General features: G+C 39.3%; 1 protein-coding gene across 1 annotated transcript; it reads left to right on the forward strand.

Moving 5' to 3' along the window:
- Window positions 1-14,397: 14,397 nt before the first annotated feature.
- Window positions 14,398-15,756, forward strand: LOC141438231 (uncharacterized). Its single transcript, XM_074102024.1, has one exon. The coding sequence runs from the start codon at window positions 14,759-14,761 to the stop codon at window positions 15,623-15,625; it is 867 nt and encodes a 288-aa protein (XP_073958125.1). The 5' UTR covers window positions 14,398-14,758; the 3' UTR covers window positions 15,626-15,756.
- The last annotated feature ends 6,334 nt before the right edge of the window (window positions 15,757-22,090 follow it).

Genomic DNA, 22,090 nt, shown 5'->3' on the forward strand with positions numbered 1-22,090 from the left:
AATAATTAATAAACCGATACTAAATGCATGAAACTGCTATCGTTCTGTGGCGTATAAATAAGTCACGTCAGATTATTCGCTTTAGTACCTTTTAATAGAACTACTTAGTGTGAGTTTTTCTAACTGTGAGAACCTAACAGTGATATACTTTAGTAGTGAGGAAAGAAGGATCTAAGAAAGAAGACGTCGCATTAGTTCCCTCAAAGGAACAAGAGCGAAAAATCTGTCGCGTCAAAATGAGGAGGAGGATCCAATATAAGTACGTACTTGTTGTGGCGGTGGCTTTTTTACTACAAACATAAAAACGGCAATTCCTCAGAACCTTTCTTCAGTTTGCTTAACCTCGTTTGTTATGTATATGTAATTTCAAACAAGATGATAATTTTTGGTTACTAAACATGACATTTCGCTTCATCCTCCAGTACGAGTGTGACAGAACCAAAGAGGTAGGAGAATACAAATAGAGGCGATGTAGCTAAATGCCAACCGTACTCGATTATTACTATTATTACTTTTATGTATAAATAGCCACAAGCAACAGAAATTGACCAATAGGCTGCGGTGCATTTGACGCCTATTCGCAAGTTTAGAATGAACTGCACAATTCGAAATAGTAATATTTCCAAAATAAACTGTTCTGAACAGAATCTGGTTGAGTTTTAAATGAGAATATTTCGAGTTGTGTCAGTTTTATTCTAGGTTCATCAAATCGCACCTTTAAAATTAAACTGAAACAATTCGAAATATTCACAGTTCCCAAATAAACTTTAAATATGACACAATCTGGTTGAATTTTAAAACGAGAAAATTTCGAATTATTTCAGTTTAAATTTAAAGATGCGTAATGCGAAATAATTAGAATAGTGCATCAAAATTGATATCGATAAACTGTCGCTATTACATAAATTATATTGTTTCAGATTTCCAGAAGTGGGTGGTCCGGTTTGGCAAAACGGGTGGAGTTTGTTGTTCGCGGTCTCAAAGATCGCAACTGGATGCCATGTTCTCGCCGGACGACCAGCGCTGACTCCACCCGAGAAGTCTGCATTTATATCAGGATCATTTCGGGCACACCACATAATTTATATCATTTGTATTATATTTTGTTATGTTTTAATTTTACCTATTTTTTGTTTCTCTAATAAACTTTTCATTGTTATTTTGATCACCGTGCTCTCGCATTATGTTGTGAGAGTTGCGTATATAGATATTTTTATGGCCTCCTATTTGCCTATATATTATATTTGACTGACATTGAAGATTTATGTATGGCCATGTAAATGTCTAGATCTTTTTGACTCTTTAAATGCTCCATATTTCTGACCGAGTTATCGTACATATATTTCTGGCTAATCAACTGTAAAGATATTTTTGGCGCCTTGGAAATGTATATTTATGCCTTTGACTGTACAAAATTTACGGAACTGTCAAGGAAAACTAAATCAAGACTTCTTTTTACCAGCATAAGATAACCTGTCATAATCTCTAAAGTATTGAGTATTCCTATTGTGGCAAGAAAAAACAATAAAGCTTAGGTTTATACAGAATTTATTATTAAAATAGTCAATAAAGATATAGAACGCATCAATTACAATCATTTAAAAAATATATATAATTGTAATTATATATTAATCAGTACTAAAACATATTTTTTATCTGTCCCAAAGGTTATGTAAGTACGTAATTTTTCGAGAAGTATTTCAAATTTCGTATAAATTTTACAGTTGCTGATGTGTACCTAACTTACCCCCAGAAAGACTATCCAAATTTTTCGACCTCGGGGACCCTAACTAAAAATGAAGGAGGACCCAAAAACCATTTTTTTCCTTTACTTCTTAAACAAAGCACATTTTGTGTAGGTATCGCATTTAGTTAAATCACAAAAAAGAGGCAAATCAAAAGACCTCGAACCTAAAATATGGAAAATGTGGTTTCAGTGAAATATCCGGAGATTTAGATAGTAAATAATCTATATATATAAAACTCTAAACTGACTGACTGACTGTTGATATATCAACGCACAGCCCAAACCACTGGACTTAGAGACTTGAAATTTTGCACATTTGATACCTTATACAATGTAGGCACCCACTAAGGAAGGATTTTTGAAAATTTCCACGGGAACGGGAAAAACGGGATTTACATTTTCACTTTAAAATGGCTCCATTTCAGTCACTATTATTTAAGAGACTTCAAGTTTGGCATGCAAGTAGGTAATGCTGACTACTATTTTATGCTAGCCAACTAGCTGATTTAGAGACTTGATATTTGAAACATATATTTCTAGAGAATCATAGATACACTAAAACGGGATTTTTCGAAATTCGGATAGGGAATAAATGGGATTTATATTTTCGCTTCAAAGCGGTCTTAGCTCCGTAATCTATATATATTTATATTTATATTTATATATAAATCTGTCTCAAGATTTCCCAAAAATCCCACGGGATAAAACGTTTAAAGAGGATTTTATAAACTAACTGATTAATCATAAAATGCACAAGCTAAACTAATAAACCTAAGGACTGTAGATTTGGCATACTTATGTAAATAAGGTGACAATATAATAATCTGGCAGTGATATCCAGGTAGTCCGGCCAGGATCGTCTCCGCAGGAGCGAACATCTTCAAAAGTGAATGGCACACACAAGAAACTTTGCAAGATTCAATGACAATTTCTTTAATTATGATAGACATCACCTGATGATATAGCCAAGGTCGTCTGCTCATGAGGGAACCCCTCATAGGTCGATAGTTCTGATCTCTACGTAATTTTACAGTCATGTACATTCAGTTTTGATGATACACATGACTTAATGAAAGACTGAAATAGCTATAAAAATAAAATTGAAATTAAAAACAGTGCAGCTTTCTATAGTAGGTATTTACATATTCTTATCTCACGGGAATTATCTAATAACTATCGTGTACGAAGTTGCGGTCAAAAGAAACACGTGCGTATTTTAACGTTTTTCGAAATTCTACTCCTGAATACGTGAAACAGGAGTTCAAAGTAGGTATGAATTATGATTATGTAGGTAGATTTTTTAATTCGACAATTTGACCATCTGTCTGAAACGTCTATCAGTATTTGTATTTGTATGTAGGTAATCCTCCGAAAAATCAATCAAAACATGAAAAAACATTCATAGAATTGTTACCCCAGATTTAACGCGAGCGAAAGCCGCGGGCAAAAGCTAGTAATATATATATATATATCATGGGACACTTGACACCAATATACCTAGTCCCAAACTAAGCAAAGCTTGTACTATGGATACTAGGCAACGGATAAACATACTTATATAGATAAATACAGACTTAAATACATATTAAACATCCAAGACCCGAGAACAAACATTCGTATTATTCATACAAATATCTGCTCCGGCTGGGAATTGAACCCAGGACCTCAAGCTTCGTAATCAGGTTTTCTAACCACTTGGCCATCCGGTCGTCAATGTTATGGGTTTCAAAGTCCTGAACAAAAGTCTGAAAGGGACTCAGAAACAAAGGTAGCACCCCTAGATATTTTTAAAAGAAAGAAACAAAGAAAGATTTATTTGAAACACACAATGCAACAACATTTTTAACCGACGAAAAAATTTTATGTATGACCACGCATAACTTTTTACAGAGTAGTCCGATTTTGATGATTCTTTTTTTGGAAAGCGTATACCCCGAGAGTGGTCCCATTTAAATTTGGAAAAAATATTCTTATCCTAAGAGTAGGAAAACAGGGGATGATTGATTGTTTAGTCGCTGATTGTACTGTATGACCAGGCGTAACTTTTTACAGAGTAGTCTGATTTTCATAATTCTTTTTTTATGAGATAGGGTACCCTTACCTTGAAGTTGGTATTATATTCATTTGGGAAAAAACACCCCAAGGGTGGGAAAAAAGTATAAAATAAAATCTTTTTAGCAAAAAAACTGCCGAAAAATAATAACTTTTTTGTTTGACCTTACTCTAGGTACCAGTTTGAAGTCAGTGCCTCAGCACGAGCCAGGAGGAGTGATAGAAGCCCATCAGGTAGACGACTATAGGTCCACTCCCTCCTAGCTCGTGCTGAGGCACCGACTTCAAACTGGTACCTAGATTAAGGTCAAACAAAAAAGGTATTATTTTTTGCATTTCAGTTTATCGGCGGTTAAATTTTTTTGTTAAAAAGTTTTTACAGAAATTACTTAATATGATAGTAGGTAAGTAAGTATATTAATACCTATTACAGTGTTGACCGTGGTCTCAAAAAGAAGTCCACTGAGCATGTGTCGCCGCAGATAGTGCAACGACGCTGATTTTCAGTGAATCCATATGACAATCGCAAAACATAAACGTAAAAATTGCAAGTGAGAAGCGAAAACAACAGAAAGAGCAGTGTCTAAATAGCAGTATTAGTTTTAGTTTTAATATAAATATAAATAAATAAATAAAAATGTATTTATTTATCAACTCGCAAAGGACCACATTAGATACACATTTTCACAAAAGTTTGTTAACGCAAGTTTCAAGCATAAATTAATTAATATGTATAATAAATAAATGTACGAAAATACGAATATGTGGCTCAAGTCCAAAGAATTCGTAAGGTATTTATTGCTACACAACGCTGCGCCGGCTAGTCAAAGGATGCTTGTTCGTTCAGCAAGTGGAGTTTAAATTTCGTCTTAAAGCTGACCAGTGTACCGAAAGCTGCCACGGAAACCAGTCGACCTGTGTCGCGGGCAGATGAGGCGCGGGGCTTGTCCTACGTGTTTACTACAAAATGTTAATTTATCGTAAAGGTACGAGGGCTGCTTACTCATTATGATGCCGAACAATAAAGAAGCAAAAGTTCAGGACTTTGAAATCTGTAACATATCAAAATCTCAGGATATTAAACTGAACCCACATTTTCCATACTTTAGGTCCGGGGGATCTTTAACAGGCCTAATATTAACTGAGGTACAGCTACTCCATGTAAAACATTTTTTTTTAAATGCGCAAAATACCACATTTTTTTGTTATCTTTTCGTTGTTTGATTATTAAGTAAAAAAAATTAAATATAGCTAGGCTAGGCAGCGTATTTTGGGGAATCCCGTAGAAATGAAAGTGTTCAATCACATTGTCAATCCATCACGCAAAAACGGGTGAAAGGTCGTTGAAGAAGTTTGGTACATTAATAGTTTTATAACCTGGATGTGTACCATAGGATATATTTTTATAATACTTAGTTTGGTGATTTTTTTTAATAAAACAGTAGCAAAACTGGTTATAATTTCACATGGAAAACTTTAGAGATCATTTATTATTTCTGACGGTTTTCGCGTATTTATAGTGCTTAACTTTTATTACGTTTGTGATCTACTAAATTTGGTTTATTATTTAAATAACAAGGGTAATAAATACATAATATAGCTAATAGATGTCTGTTATTCGCTCTTTTCCATTTCGTAGCTTCTGATTATCAATGTGAAGTAGACATTAGTACCTGTAAAAGAAAACAGTTCGTCAAATTCAATACACTAAAGGTCTCTACTGATCACACCGTATCATACCATGACCGTAAGCAACGTGTCAGGCAAATATTATATTCTTCGTATCGAAAAGTATGAGACTACCTTGCTCACTTGCACGTTTCGTAACTAATCATCGCCGTTACACATTACCAGTGCCCTTAGTGTAAGTTTTCGGTTACAAAATACGTCTCGATCGCGTTCGCGTTACAATCTCAATTTGTATGGAAACACGAACATCGCAAACGTTCCGCTGGAGGCGCTTTTTGAGGCGCTGGAGGCGATTTAGGTTTTCTGAATCTTATATTTTTTAAGAAATTAATTTAGCGTTTTTTTATACAAATCAAGGGCCATATTGCCTAATGTTTCTGACGCTCGCGTTCGTGATCGCAATCAAATGACAGATATCGCATACAAAAACTGTCATTTGATTGCGATCGCGGGCGTCAGAAACTTTAGGAAATACGGCCTCAGACGTCTATGTTTCTTTGACACAAATAAAAGGCTGTACTGCCTAACATTTCTGGCGCTCGCGTTCGTGATCACAATCAAATGACAGATTGACAGATTTGGCATACAAAAACTGTCATTTGATTGCGATCGCGGGCGTCAGAAACTTTAGGCAATACAGCCTCAGATGTCTGTTTCTTTGACACAAATCAGAGGCTGTACTGGCGCTCGCGACCGCAATGAAATGACAGTTTTTGTATGCGAAATCTGTCATTTGATTACGATTGCGAGCGTCAGTAACGTTAGGCAATACGGTCTCAGGTCTAGTGTATAAATCCTTCAAACTATGAAAGCCTATTTACAAACATTTTTTTAGGATTTACTTTCCACAATATTTTTCCTAGAGCCAAATTCACATTATCTGCATTTAAATTATGGGTTAGCTACACAAAATTCATGCTATATGAATAATTAATATAAACCGCTTCCGTGTGGGATGTATGATGAATGATCTTCGAATAAGTTGGTTAAAAAAAGCTTAATAATATACCTGTGAGACAAAGTATATTCAGAATAATTGATACGCTTTCCAAGTACAGTTTCGGGTACAACTTGGTCGTAATTAAAAGTTCGCCAATAAAAATGCTGATCACTGTCATTGTTATATAGTTCCACATATTCTTATATAATTTCACTGCCCATAATTTGTCCTGAAATGAGATTTGGTATTATAGAGAGATAGTGGTATCTACTCCTGCACCTGCACCTTAGAGCGTTTTCAGATTCAGGGCAATTAAAATGTATGAAATATGTACCTGTCTTTCACATTATCCGATACGGATATCGGATCATATTTCATACATTTTAATCTGCGCCGATATCGTATCGGCGTCCGATACCGCTATCGGATCGGATGATCTGAAAACGCTCTTATGTGTATGTAAACTCTTTATTGTATTTATGCGTTGAGGAATTACATTTGAAATTTACCACGAGCTTTGCGGTGAAGGAAAACATCGTGAGGAAACCTGTACAAACCTGCGAAGCGATTCAATGGTGTGTGCGAAGTTCCCAATCCGCACTGGGCCCGCGTGGGAACTATGGCCCAAGCCCTCTTGTTCCGAGAGGAGGCCTGTGCCCAGCAGTGGGACGTATATAGGCTGGGATGAATATTAGATGTGAGGATTATTTGTTCGTAGATGTAAGGCTAGTTATTGGATGTTAAATTACCTTTAAAATACCATAAGCGAAGAAAAAAGCGGCCACCGCAACCAAGCAGTTGTACACCGTGATACCAATTTCTGAAAAGAAAATAAAAAATAAATTAAAAAGTGTACATTTGAGTAATGGTGGATTGGACATATGAAAACTGGCCAATGAGTGTGTTTGTCTCGTCGCTACGCGCAGGCACAGTATAGAGTTCCGTACCAACTGCATATGTATCTCTTTATTATAGCGTATTTTTAAGAGCAAAGTACTGTTTCGGATCCAGTCAACCCGCTCCACCCTGAGCATACTGCGACCGTAAGTTAAAACATCCCGAGAAGAAGATATCATCGTTAGAAGTCCTCGAGTGGCGACCGCAAACCAGAAGATGAAGCTTTGGGAGGCCTCCCAGTAGGTGGACTGACGACATCGTGAGAGGTGCGGGAGCCCGTTGTTGCAAGTGGCGTGTTGTTGTTTGTTATGGCGTTCTAAAGGGGAGGCCTTTGTTCAGCAGTGGACATCTTCCGCTATATGAAGAAGTTAAAAAATACATAGCCATTACGGATGTTAAAATAAGAACACTCGCTAACATACTTATATATATTGTCCAATCAGGCATTTTAACTGAAGAGTGTGGACCAAGCCAGAAATATATGGAGAACAGCGTGGTATAAATGGGGCCGAGGGCCGCTGCTACCAGGCAGCCTGTACTGAGTTCCCATTTGCCAAGGAATGTTTCCAACTGAATGCACATGATTGCGGTGTAAACGAAATAACTTTTACGTTATCAAGGTAAAAACTGAAACAACTTGTGACACTGTCTAATGTTCCTATTTTAAAATTGTCCATAGGCAATAAACGTACAGCTAAAGTAATTTGTTTACGTATCTATGACACTTTTTGTTTATTTAAAGCATCCATAGATTATTTTTACTCGCGCGATAATACAAGTTCCTCGGTACTAGTGACAAAGCACGACGACAGCGCCACATAGCGTTGACAACAGTATTGTGTATATCATGAAAACGTGTGAATGTATTTAAGTTGTAGGTCGTGGTGTGTCAGTGTGTCTCGTATAGTGGTGCTTGATTTTTTCGTATGTTTTTGGTTAGTTCAACTAGCGTTTCAACCGCTATCAGTCTCCTGTGGCTTATACTTTGCTTATACTGAAGAAATGAGTCAGGTAGAATGGAAGGATTTTATAAAACCATATGTTGTGCATGCGGTACAATTAGAATTCATTTCAATTTTTGCTTACGGTATGTCATTTCTTTAATATATGCGACAAGAGACTCATAGCGGTTGAAACGCTCGTCGAACTATCCTTTGTGCGTGCGTGATAAGTGTTATTGTGTGCAAGTTTAATAGAACTTTGACTGTCTGTGTGTATGATTATGGGATGAGTGATGGCGAATAAAAATACCCAGTACCGGTATTAAATTATAACGTTATTTCGTAAATTAATTTACCTTTACGTTACCCAATTAACGTTACTTTTACCAGTGGGTTAATATACCTACCCACTGCTCTATGGTCATTGGCATTGTTAATTATTGTCTTAACAATAATAGTACATTGTGCATTAAGGGGCGTAAGAAGGGGATTAGTAACGAGAGTCTATTAGAAGCCCGACGCCGGTGGCGGAGGGCTTTTTATTGGCCCGAGTTGTAATCCCCTTACGGCCCGTGATACATACAATGATTTTCATCAAATTGCGAGGAAAGAATTGGGACGGAGGTAGTAGAGTGGAGCGGAGGTAGTGGCGTAAAACGGAGGCAGCGGAGCGGAGGCTGCGGAGTGGAGGCTGCGGGTCGGATACAACGGAGCGGAAGGAGCGGAGGCAGCGAAGCGGGGGCTGCGGAACGGAATACCACGGAGCAGAGGCAGCGGAGTGGAGGCAGCTCCGCTGTCTCCGCTTTACTCCACTGCCTCCGCTTCCCAGCCTCCGCTCCGCTCAGTAGCGTCCACTACGCTCTGCTGCCTCCGCTCCGCTGCGTCCGCTCCGTTGTCTCCACTCCGTTGCATCCGCTCCACTCCGTCGTCTCCACTCCACGCCACTGCCTCCGCTCCGCTCCGCAGGTTCCGCTCCGCTACCTCCGTGCCGTTTTACGTTCACGTCACGGCGCCGTGGAGATCCACGGCGCGGCACCGTACCGCATTGTGCGTCGCGCCGTTTTACGTTCACGACGCCGTATAACGTGCATCGCTAGGCACCGTGCCGCGTCGGGCGCCGCGCCGTTTTACGTTGAAGACGCCGCAACGTGGACATATGGCCGGGCCCTAAGCCTAAGCTCTACGAATAAATAATAAGTCAGGAAACTCAGGAAGCGTAACAAAGCGTAAACACGGAAATTGTGTCCTAAGTGTGTCCTGCGCTAAGGGCGCATGCGCGTCATCTAATTTTGACTGACATTTATTTTGCAAGTTTAGTGAGCTCACGTAAAATTTTCGAATTTTTGATTGTGAACAGCTCCAAATTATCATGCAACATCTGTTATGAAATGATGTGGGAACAATGCATAATTCAAAGTCAAAGTCAAAGTCAAAATATCTTTATTCAATTTAGGCTATAACAAGCACTTATGAATGTCAAAAAAAATCTACACACCGGTTCGGAAAAACCTCTGCTGAGAAGAATCCGGCAAGAATCTCAACGAGGTATATAATTATATTTTTTTAAAACAGATTTACAATATTATTAAAATGATATGTAAGTATATCACAAGTATTTAACACAACTTTATTTTTAATTAAAATGTCCAGGGATCAAGGGATCACTTTCCACTAGTAAGCAGTCGTAAAATTAGATTTATACTCAAAAATGTTAAAATACATTATCAGTTGGAGATGGCCAGTATTATGCGAAATCAAGTCTGTGGTCTATGGCTCACATAATGTAAATGACAGTTTCCTAACCCCTCATCATACTTTATTATTTCCTGTAGCGCCCAAACAATAGGTAAAAACAGTCTTTATTTTTCTGACAGCTAAACTCAAATAAACCACCTTTACTTACAGTTTTTTCGTTGATTTTTGTTACTTATAATTTTATTTTCCATGATTTTTAGTGTGAATAGTACAAGATGCAACAGTTAACGTCACCTGCTCATCACCTTTTACAAAAGATTGCTTTTTTCCGATGCACGACGTTCATTAATTCATTATTGAAGAGTCCTGGTGCTTCACCACCCGTTCCACTACACCATATTATGCATTACGAGGAGTATAAATTGATTAGCAACTGTGTTAAAATAATTGCAATTAAACCCGTAAAATACTTGTTATTGAGTTGTACTTAACTAACTCCGGTGGTCAACTGTGGTCTTCACTTGTCTATTATTAGTTCCACTTCACCAAATGATGATGTTCAAAAAGCAAGTGCACGAGTTACTACCAAATATATCGAAAATATCATAGGTGTCCCTACAATATTCGAAGAGTTCCCTCGATTTCCGTCCCGATCCTATCCTGATTTCATGCCTATGGGAACTAATTGGAGTATTTCTATACAAACGATTTTTTTTCAAATCGTTTCCTAAGTAAATGACGGAGTTCTGAGGTAACAACCAAAAAATACAACCGAATTGATAACCTCCTTTTCCTTTAAATCGCTTAAAAAACAAGCTGTCATTATCAATATATGACACGTCATTGAAACGTTTGATATAAGAAGTGATCCGTCTGAACGTCAGGTTGCCATCTGACATTGCATCACGCGAGCCAACGAATCCCTGCATTCTTTCTGGATTTTAACCAATCAACATGCGTGTCTATATGCAATCTCGAAATTGATTCGCATTTGAATCATAAGTCGTTTTAATTCTAGGTACGCTTCCTGACTTATTATATTTTGAAAATACAAACTGAAATATAGATGCACAGAAAAACCAGAAAAATAAGACCAGCACTCGGTCCTCGGTATTCCGTACCGCGTGCTATACCGCTACACCACTGCTGGTCAACGGTACAGACACGAATTTCCCCTATGCACCTCATATCTCAGCTTGTTTGTTTCTTATTTAGCCACTTAAGCAGTGACGCTAGCGACATCTATACCGTAGCCCTCATCGAGAAACTTTCGGCACTCCATTGGAACTAACCGCTCACCCGGACAAGAGATGTCATTACTAAGCAATCAAATTAAGATTGGTTTTTTGAAATGTTTTTGTATTTTTATTTCAATTCCAAATTTTTACTTTTACGGTCATCCCGTAAAACCTAAATTGAAAATAAAAACTGAAATATAGATGCACAGAAAAACCAAAAAAAAGGGCTGGTATTATTTTTCTGTTGTGTCATACTTTTAAGCCACGTGCTGGGGTCTGCTTGTACGTTCGTGATGACATCTGTACTCAGCGTCTCCACAACCTTGAGGATCCTAGCTTTTCCATTCTTTGGCTACTGATGGACACTGGTGTTGAACAAACGGTTTACGCTCTAATCTATATATCGGTCGCACAGCGGTGACTTGGAAACGACCAGGGTCTTTGATCACCTCAGTGTTACAGCACGGCGTGTGGTTCAACAACGGTATCCGCGTGCGTAGTTGGTTTCCTTGGGGGACTTTAATGCTCACCGCGAGGACTGGTTGTTCCCGTATCAAGTCCGAGTCACGGACCATGCAGAAAGAGAAGCGCGCAAGTTTGCGCTTTCGCTAGATCTCACCCAGCTGGTTAAGCAGCCGACTCACATACCGGATGTTGCCTTGCACACGCCTAATTGCTTGGATCTTCTGCTGACGACTGATCCAGACAGGTACAATGTGTCGGTGTCTTCCCCTCTGGGTACTTCTGACCATTGTCTGGTGAAATTTGTGTCGCAGTACTCTCTTCCCGATTGCTCAATCGGTACTCTGCAAGTATGGCGATACAAGTAAGCAGATTGGGATCGGATGAGATGCGTCATTTCTTTGTTTCCTATCCATGGCAGAAAACTTGCTTTCCCAGTGACGATTCGTCGAGCTGCGCAGAAGCTGTTACCGATGTGTTGCATCAGAGTATGGAATATTTCATTCCTTTCTCTGACGTATCCACTGGTGGCAAATCTCGCCCATGGTTTAACGCTGAGTGCGCTCAAGCTGAAGCAATTAAGTACTCTACTTGCTTACTTACTATGGGCTGATGCTCGATGTCGCAAAGCTCCGGACAGAACGTACACGTTAAGAAAAAGCTCTTCAACAAAGCTGCCATGTCCTGCAAAAAGGTCATACGGAAAGCGCGATTCCTCCATGTTGGTTGTATCGGTGCCAAATTTGCTTTCTACCCTCTGAGAGTAAAGAAAAAGAAAAGAAATAAAGAAAACACATTTCATAAGCGTTTTCGTCCTTAGCCAAATCGGTGGAGTTCAATTTCTGTCGCCCGTGACTGCCACCACTGCTGAAGTCGGATAAGTCGCTAGCTCACACTGCAGCGGAAAGGGCAAACCTGTTTGTCTCTCTGTTTGCGGAAAATTCGCGTCTTGATGATGGTAGTGCAGCGCCTCCCTCCATTCCTCACTGTGATACGTTTAAGCAGGAGGTCGAAATACACCAAATGGAGGTTTTAAGAAAGCTGCGTTCTCTGGACGTGAATAAAACTAGGAATAAACTATACCTGGAATTGTTTTAAAGACCTGTGCTATAATTGAACATGAAACTACCGTGAGACTCACTCATATTAAATATATTGACCTTGATAACTCACGTCTTAATCGAGTTTAGCTAGAGTTTAAGACGTGAGTTATCCGGGTCATTATATTTAAACTTATCATTTGTCAAATCTTTCACTAGGTCAAACAACTATTAAACTAATAACGTTTCATCAGTGTAACAGTTCCTTTTTTATACAGAAGCCAACTTTTTACTTAAAAGTAACTAAGAGTTACACACTATTTTGTCAATTGCAATGTTAATTACAAATAAGAGTTTTGAAATAAGTATAGCAACAGAAAATCAAATGTGTGGCAAAGTCCAGTTAGTTGCGGAGGAGCGTGTTAGGTTAGGTAAGGGAGAGCAAACAGCCGCACGAAGCGAGCGAGCGAAAACGAGCGTGACGTGGCAGCGGCCAGCGAGAGTGCGAGAATCGTAATTTTATTCTTTAATATTTCTTTTAAATCCAAAACATGAGTCTAATGAAAATAAATATTGAAACTGAAAATGGCATCCTTGTAAATAAATGTTTTCAAAATTTGACCGAAGACTCAGTAATTGCCGGTTTTTCGAAATCTAACACTTGTATATTTGGTACAAGATTGATACCGTGATCATTGCCGTATTGTATCAAAAAGTCAAACATTGTCATATGTGCGTTTGTCACAAACGCTTTATTAGTGCACAAAAAAAAAAACACAACGGAAATGTTGCGCTTACCCACATTAAGTACTTATTATATTACATAGTTACTAAACGAACCCTTATTCAATAAAACATTTTACAACGAAATGAATATTACGCCAACCAAAACATTCTACTAACCGAAACTTGGCATTTTGAAAAGTGACTTTACAACAAACAGCCAAACGTACAGTTGGTAACTGTGAGGTTGGGAAATACAACTAAACATTTTAATAAATTAAAAAAAAATCAATTTCTGGGAGGTACGTGTATGGAGTGCCCCCCTATAAATATTTATTTTTGTAATTTAAGTATAAAACTAAATAGCGGCTTTGACAAGACATCTGTACTCCAAATTTCATTGATATACATCTTGTAGTTTTCCGAGTAAAATGCCTGTGACATACGGACGGAACGGACGGAACGGGACGGACGGACAGACAGACAGACAGACAGACAGACAGACAGACAGAGGACCACCGAAGCTCCTGGCAACATTCAGAATATTTCAGAATCATAATTTGCAAGCTTTTCTGAGTTCAAAACTATTCATAGAATGCGGTCCTCTAATTACCCGACTGCGAAGAAGGAGGGTATGTGTTTGACGCCGTATGTATGTATGTATGTCTATTCCTATGCCCTCTCGTAACTACTCAACGGCTGAACCGATTTTGATATCAGCAACAGAATCACACTGGGTACATGAAATTTATGAAAAATACAAATGGCGGCCTTTTGGTGCCGAATTGTAAGTTTTCAAAAAATGATTTTTTATTCAAACTATCGTGTGGGTATCAAATGAAAGCTAATAATTAGCCCATTCTAAATATAATATGGGTTATAATAGGTTTAATATACCATTTCACAGAACTATTATAAACTGTAAAATAAACAATAAAATATTGTTAGTGGCAACACCCGAGCAGAGCGACAGTGGTGGGGAGAAGATATAAAAACGAGCTGCAACCGGCGCGCGACCTATTTTGACCGACAGGCGTGCGCTCGAATAATAATTTGTTTGCGACTCCGTTTAACATTATTTTCATTTTCTTGTAATTATTTTGTAATAAGAAATAAAATCAATACTAGTTACTTGGATTATAGTTTTTTTTAATAAAAGTGATCTCCATTTCTAAGATCAGAAGTGGGATCGTACATACGCGTCTAGCCGTTTCATAGCCATCTCTGATAATTAATTTCACTAAAATCAGCATAATGTCGAGTAGAAAAAACGTGCACCACCGCGAGAGCGCGCGCCTTCGCCGCCCTTTCCTCCCAACAGCTTAGCAGCGAAGATGGACGGGATCCTCAACCGTCTGGCGTCGCTGGAGCAGCGTGCTAGCGCTCCCGCCAGCGCGGCGCCGCCGCCGCGCCAGTCCGGTTGCGTGCCAGGGGACGGCGCTACCACGCCACCGTTGCAAGCGCCTCAAGCCCCCGCCGTGCCAGAAATGGCGCTCGCTACGACCGTGCAACGTGGCGGGAGCGTGGCCAGCACCCCCGAGCCGGAAGCCGCCGTGCAGACGACATCGACGGACGTCACGGAGCGTCTCATTGACGCGCTCAAATCCATAAACTCGGTGAGGTCCAACCATTATTACGTCTCAGATTTTGACCCAAGCATTCATGACGCCTATGCGTGGTGTGACGAAGTAGATCGTGCCCGTTTGCAAAACCGGTGGGACGACAAGGAGTGCCTAGCCCGCGTGGGACTATCCCTAAAGGGTGACGCACGCTCCTGGTTACGCGAGTGGTCCAGTAACGATCGAACCTGGTCGAATTTCAAATTGGAACTCAAGTCACTATGTCCACGGCGCATAGATGTCGCGAATATTCTTTTCGATGTGATGTGTAAGGAATCTGATAAATACTCCACATATGCTGACTACGCGCGAAAATCTTTGTTACGATTACGTATCGTAAAAGGATTGAGTGACGAACTTTTATGCGCCATAATAGTACGTGGTATTAAAGACCCGCAGATACGTGCGGCCGCCACCAATGCTAAACTAACCTCCGAAACAATTGTGGAGTTTTTATCAATCTACGTAAAACCAAATCGTTCCAGTGCAAGTGTACCGAATAACATCCAACCGCGTTATAATCGGTCTGCTAATGAGTCATTCGCTGATCGAGATCGGGAAACGCCCCGCACCAAATACTGATACACGCTTACGTTGTTTTAACTGTAATCAACCCGGGCATAAAATTAAATTTTGTTCAAAGCGTAATAAAGTTGAGCCTAGCAACACTGACGCGAATACAAATAAATCTGTGTCTACCCCCGAACCTTTCAATTAAAACCGCACCGAAAATCATATGCACATTCTGCAAGAAGGTAGGTCACACCGATGATAAATGCTTTGCAAAGGAACGCTCAGAGTCGCGTAATAAAGCGAGCGTTAATTTTTGTCGCGAAGCACCGTGCGATAGTATGAAAAGTGATGTTGTAACAGCGGTTATCAACGGTGTACCTACCGATGTGTTGATCGATAGTGGTTCAAGTATTTCCTTGATTTCTAACGATCTTGTCAAACATTTTTCGTGTCGTACAAATGCGAGTGTGCAAGTATTACGCGGTTTAGGCGGTGTAGAAATGCGTTCGGACTGTTACGTTACTTTGCCGGTCGAATTCAGTGACGTTACTTTAGAAGTAGATCTGTACGTCGTGCCCCGCGCCTATCTTAGTGTACCAGTACTTATTGGCACAGATGTACTAAATAGAGAGGGCATTGCTTACATTCGTACAAGTGATTCTCAGCGCATAATTAGGAACAGTTCGTCCGTAAACAACGTAACGCATTGTGAACCGAGTGTGCAATCCGATTTGATAAACACGCCGCTGTGTGGTGACGAAAAGTCACGTTTATTAACCGTATTAGACAAGTACTCAGAGTTTTTTTTGAGCGGGACAGCGACTACAACCGTAAAGACAGGCGAGATGCACATTCGGCTTACAAGCGAAGAACCTGTCTATTACCGTCCGTACAAGTTATCATATAACGAAAAGTTACGCGTGCGTGAGATTGTGAGCGATTTAAAGGAAAAGGGTATAATTCGCGAGTCACAGTCACCATATGCAAGCCCGATCCTACTTGTTAAAAAGAAGGACGGGTCGGATAGAATGGTTGTCGATTATCGAGCACTCAATAACATAACCGTAAAAGATCGATACCCGCTTCCTTTGATCGAAGATCATATAGATAGGTTAGGGAAGTGTAAATACTTCACTGCGTTGGATATGGTCACTGGTTTTCACCAAATTAAGATTCATGAGAGTTCTATACACCGTACCGCATTCGTGACGCCTGAAGGGCATTTTGAATACCTCAAAATGCCCTATGGACTGGCTAATGCACCAGTCGTGTACCAGCGGATCATATCCGATACACTGAGGCCTTTTATTGACGCTGGTCAGGTACTAGTCTACATTGACGATATTCTGTTACTAAGCGATACCTTAGAAGATGGCTTGTCTTTGCTCAACTCTGTACTGGAAACCCTAACAAAAGCTGGGTTTTCCATTAATTTACGCAAATGCGCTTTCCTCACTGCCGAAGTAGAGTACCTTGGGAGGACAATTGGCAATGGTCAGGTCCGGCCGAGCGTACATAAAATAGACGCTCTAGTCAAAGCTCCGGTTCCTAAAACCGTGAAACAAGTAAGGCAGTTCCTCGGCTTGGCCGGCTACTTCAGAAGGTATATCCCAGGGTACGCTACTAAAGTAGCCCCCATCGCTTCTTTTGGCTGCGACACGACCACTCCCGTAATAAATGCCCTCATTCGTGATATAACGATTGACGGCTCTACCGCGAATCGCGAAGCTTGGCGCGAAATGCGCCGCCAAAGGGCCGAGGGCTTACTAGCTCAAAATCAGGCCAATCAGGGATGCGCGAATTAACAAAAATCGAAAAGCACCTAGGAATTTTGCCGTAAACGATATGGTGTTTGTTAAGAAATCATCTCAAACTACTAATAAGCTCGATAGTGGTATGCGGGGTCCATACCGCATTATTAAAACTCTGCCTAATGGTCGGTACGAATTACGGCTTGTGGCAGGCTCTTACGGCAAAACTACACAAGCAGCTGCCGAGTACATACTACCGTGGAACGGCGAGTGGACCCCCGAAACTTGCGAAGCTTTTTTTGAATGTAAGACATATTTTTCTCATTTGTTCTACGCTTGTCTCTCTTTTTCTCTTAAGCCTCTAAGTCTAAGGAAATACTTAAGTAGATGTTTACTATGGCGCTATCATAATTTTCTACCATGTCTACCATTTGCAAAGTCTTGTTTAGATATTGAGTTGACTCTAGTAAGGCCTTGAGCGGCATGGAGTCGACCGGTACAACTAAAGTTGGTTCGAGTTGGCATCCAAGACTCGGGCTAGAGTTCGCGTGTAAGGCCTTGTGTGGCGTCCGAACAGCGTCCTATCGTGTAAGGCCTTGTGTGGCGTCGGAACAGCGCACTATCGTGTAAGGCCTTGTGTGGCGTCGGAACAGTGCACTATCGTGTAAGGCCTTGTGTGGCAACGTAATGTTTTAAGTCCTTGTGTGGCATTATGATGTTTTCCAGACCATAAGCCTTTTGTACGGCGTAGTTCAGATTTATAAGAGTTAGTAAAACTATTCTAGCGCATAGTAACATCTTGTTTCATCCAAACTCGTATTGAAAGCTAGATATCCGTCAGACTTAAGGTATAAATGTGTGTGTGTGTGTCTGCTCCCCAGGTGACGAAGACCCGGTTACAGAGTCAGCCTCGGCAGTAGAGCCAGGCCCGTCTGCAGAGAGCATCGAGGACGCTGCTCCGTCAGGAGAGGCCGTGTTAGTGGCAACACCCGAGCAGAGCGACAGTGGTGGGGAGAAGACATAAAAACGAGCTGCAACCGGCGCGCGGCCTATTTTGACCGACAGGCGTGCGCTCGAATAATAATTTGTTTGCGACTCCGCTTAACATTATTTTCATTTTCTTGTAATTATTTTGTAATAAGAAATAAAATCAATACTAGTTACTTGGATTATAGTTTTTTTTAATAAAACTGATCTCCATTTCTAAGAATATAGTATTTTTTTTTTGCATACACAACTCCCTCCAGAACCCGCTCTAATTAGCATGTACTTACATACATTCAATATACAATTTTAATACTTATTGACTCTTTTGTGAATCGCTAATATTTTACCTATTACTGGCCAGAAATAAAAAGAAATGTGTAATTTCGAAAATTCACTTTAGCGTCAGTGCTTTACGAGAGTGTTTATAAGTTCAATTGCAAGGTATTATTTTGATATAAATATTTTTTCTATTAATACCAAGATCCTGGAATAAAACAACAAATATCACCCATTGGATTTTACCTGGATCATAATTTTACAATTTTCATGTCTCTATCAGCAGTCAAGGTAAAAAATATTTTTCAAACCAAGGTTCTACAAACCAGGTTTCAAGATTCTGGATTCTGAGGAAAGATATAAATTTTTCCACATGATTATATTGGTGTGCACTCAAAATCGATATGACTTTACCGGCCGAACAATAGGTACCTACCCAACTGATATTTTGGTAGACCAAATGGCTAAGATATAACAGCGCGGTAAATTCGGTCACGCAATACCAACCAGATATGAAATAAATACCATCCTAATATTCCCGACCTGATAAATACCGACATGATTATCGGACGCCAATAATTACCGACATGTTTTTCCCGGCCTGTTTGTGTGTGGTTCTTGGTTGTGATAGGTCGAATTGTGATCACAAGGCCAGGACCAGATTAAATTATTTTCTACTAAATTTATTAATACAAGGTCGATATTTATTAGTTATTGTCAAGTCATGTTCATTTCATTACAATGAGATGTCACATGACAGTAGTATAAAGTATAGGTCGGTCCATTGACGCCCTGTAAGCACACATTAGCAGTATTGACATGCCGGTAAATGGTTTAATCTTCGACAGCGACGAACTGCCCCCATATAAACTTTTATCCCCTATTTTAACCCCTTAAAGTCTCTTTTTCGCGATAAAAGATAGCCTATGTCCTTTCCTAAGGTCTATTCTATCTCTGTACCAAATTTCGTCAAAATCGGTTCAGCTGTTTAGGCGTGAAAGCGTAATAGACAGACAGACAGAGTTACTTTCGCATTTATACTATTATATATTATATATAGTATGGACTAGTGCCCTGCCCCGGCTCCGCTCGGGTACAATTTTCAAAATAACCCTCCTTTGGGCAGTCGGGTAAATAGGTCCAAAGGGCACTTCACACACATTTATCAGCTCCTTTTTCAAAAACTACACCCGAACCCGAACCCTGCGACGCCGGGGCACGTCGACGTAGAGTAATAGTAGATTATTGTCGTGGCCTGGAAGTAGCCAATTGCTGGCTGAGTATGAGTATTAAACGGACGAGCTTGCGAGTCCGTTTAACTAATACGAAGCCAGCAATTGCTATTCCAGCCGAGACTAATATAAAGCTTTTCTCAAAAATCATGAATAATTCTGAAATAGACTAAACTTTTTCTCAAAATATATCATAACATTTAATTTTATTCCAATGTTTTTTCTTATGCTTTCCCGCCTTTTTTCATTAAAAATAAACTGCAGGTGTATTTTTCCACCGAAAACACCACAAGCTGTTTCAGACCCAATAAAAAAGTCCGAAGTTCCAACAAAATATCTGATACCGCCCATTAGATTTGGCTGTATACGACTTATGCCAACATTTCCATGGCCTTTTTAACTTTAAAAAAAAATGTGACTGATTGCAGGCGCGCTAATTCATTATTGTCGAGCTAGCGCGCCTGCAATCTTTTCAACTTTTTAATTTTTTATTTTAAGAATAATGTCAACTTTTACGGACATTTTTGAGAAAATTTATTTATTGGTTGGATTTATATTTTTAAATACATATTAATATCTTTTGAACGGAATGTCCGATTTCAATCATTCAAACATGTATTAAAACAGTTTGAATATGAAATGATTAAATTAGATAAGACAGGTATTAATACAAAGGTATGGATAATAAATTATTTGGTCTGATTTTGGTCGGCAATTCTATCAACTTTTAAAATGTAAAAAAATAGTTAGTGACATAGTGACAATATACACTGAGCAAGTAATCACTATACGTTTTTAAGAGACGGCACTTCCGTCAAAGCCATAAACTGAATTATGAACGTAGTTTCTACCAACTTGAAAGTGACAGTCAGAGGCCCTATATAAACTGTAGTCTTTGGTCAGAGGTACTAACATAAAGTGTCAATGTCAAGGCATTAGACTCAGAGATACCACAGGAGACCGAAGAGCTGGCAGTTTCCTCGCTCAACGCATCAGTCTTGCGATCCAGCGGGGAAATGCTGCCAGCATCTTTGGTACCATGCCGCAGGGTCCATTTTTAGATTTATTATAGTTTTAGCTTATTTAATTTTATTGTACCTAATATACCTTTTTAATGTTTATGTAATATATAATTTAATTTGTAAATCTTAATAAAATTTATCATAATCACTTTTGATTAGAGATTGCTACATCGATATCGATAAATATTAAGTAGTAGGTATCTAGGTAGGTACTTTGTGATATTTTTTTACATTTTACCAAGAAAATAATTACAAATGGCACATTAATAAAATGTTATTGAAAATCTTGTGATTCTGAGCTTGTGATTTATGAACAATTTGAATATGCTACGATAACCACACATTTTTTTTGAGAACTCAGGACCATAATACAATGTACAGCTCGTGGCAGAAGTCAGTTGAAATCTGAAACAGAAAGTAATTACAATTAATATCAACCGTTTTTTTTAAATTAATTTATTATTATTATATACGTCCCACTGCTGGGCACAGGCCTCCTCTCAGAACAAGAGGGCTTGGGCCATAGTTCCCACGCGGGCCCAGTGCGGATTGGGAACTTCGCACGCACCATTGAATCGCTTCGCAGGTTTGTGCAGGTTTCCTCAAGATGTTTTCCTTCACCGTAAAGCTCGTGGTAAATTTCAAATGTTATTCCGCACATGAACTTCGAAAAACTCAGAGGTGCGAGCCGGGGTTCGAACCCACGACCCTCTGCTTGAGAGGCGATAGGTCAAACCACCAGGGCACCACGGCTTTTTAACTAAGTACCCAATGGTTATATGAAAATATGGTACTTGTTTAATGCTAAATATTACTTAGGCTCATAATATTTACTGGTAATGCGACTATCATTAACACTTCTTAAGCTGTTTTTACTCCAATTTACCTATACGACTAAAAAAACATACAATAAAATTACCTGTTTGGGTCAAGCGGAAATTTAGCCAAAAGTATATCTTTGTTCAACCTTCTCACTCTCCATACACCACAAATTTAGCCAAAAGTATATCTTTGTTCAACCTTCTCACTCTCCATACACCACAAATTTAGCCAAAAGAATATCTTTGTTCAACCTTCTCACTCTCCATACACCACAAATTTAGCCAAAAGTATATCTTTGTTCAACCTTCTCACTCTCCATACACCACAAATTTAGCCAAAAGTATATCTTTGTTCAACCTTCTCACTCTCCATACACCACAAATTTAGCCAAAAGTATATCTTTGTTCAACCTTCTCACTCTCCATACACCACAAATTTAGCCAA

Source organism: Choristoneura fumiferana, chromosome Z, assembly GCF_025370935.1.
Source record: "Choristoneura fumiferana chromosome Z, NRCan_CFum_1, whole genome shotgun sequence".
Taxonomy (NCBI): Eukaryota; Metazoa; Arthropoda; class Insecta; order Lepidoptera; family Tortricidae; genus Choristoneura; species Choristoneura fumiferana.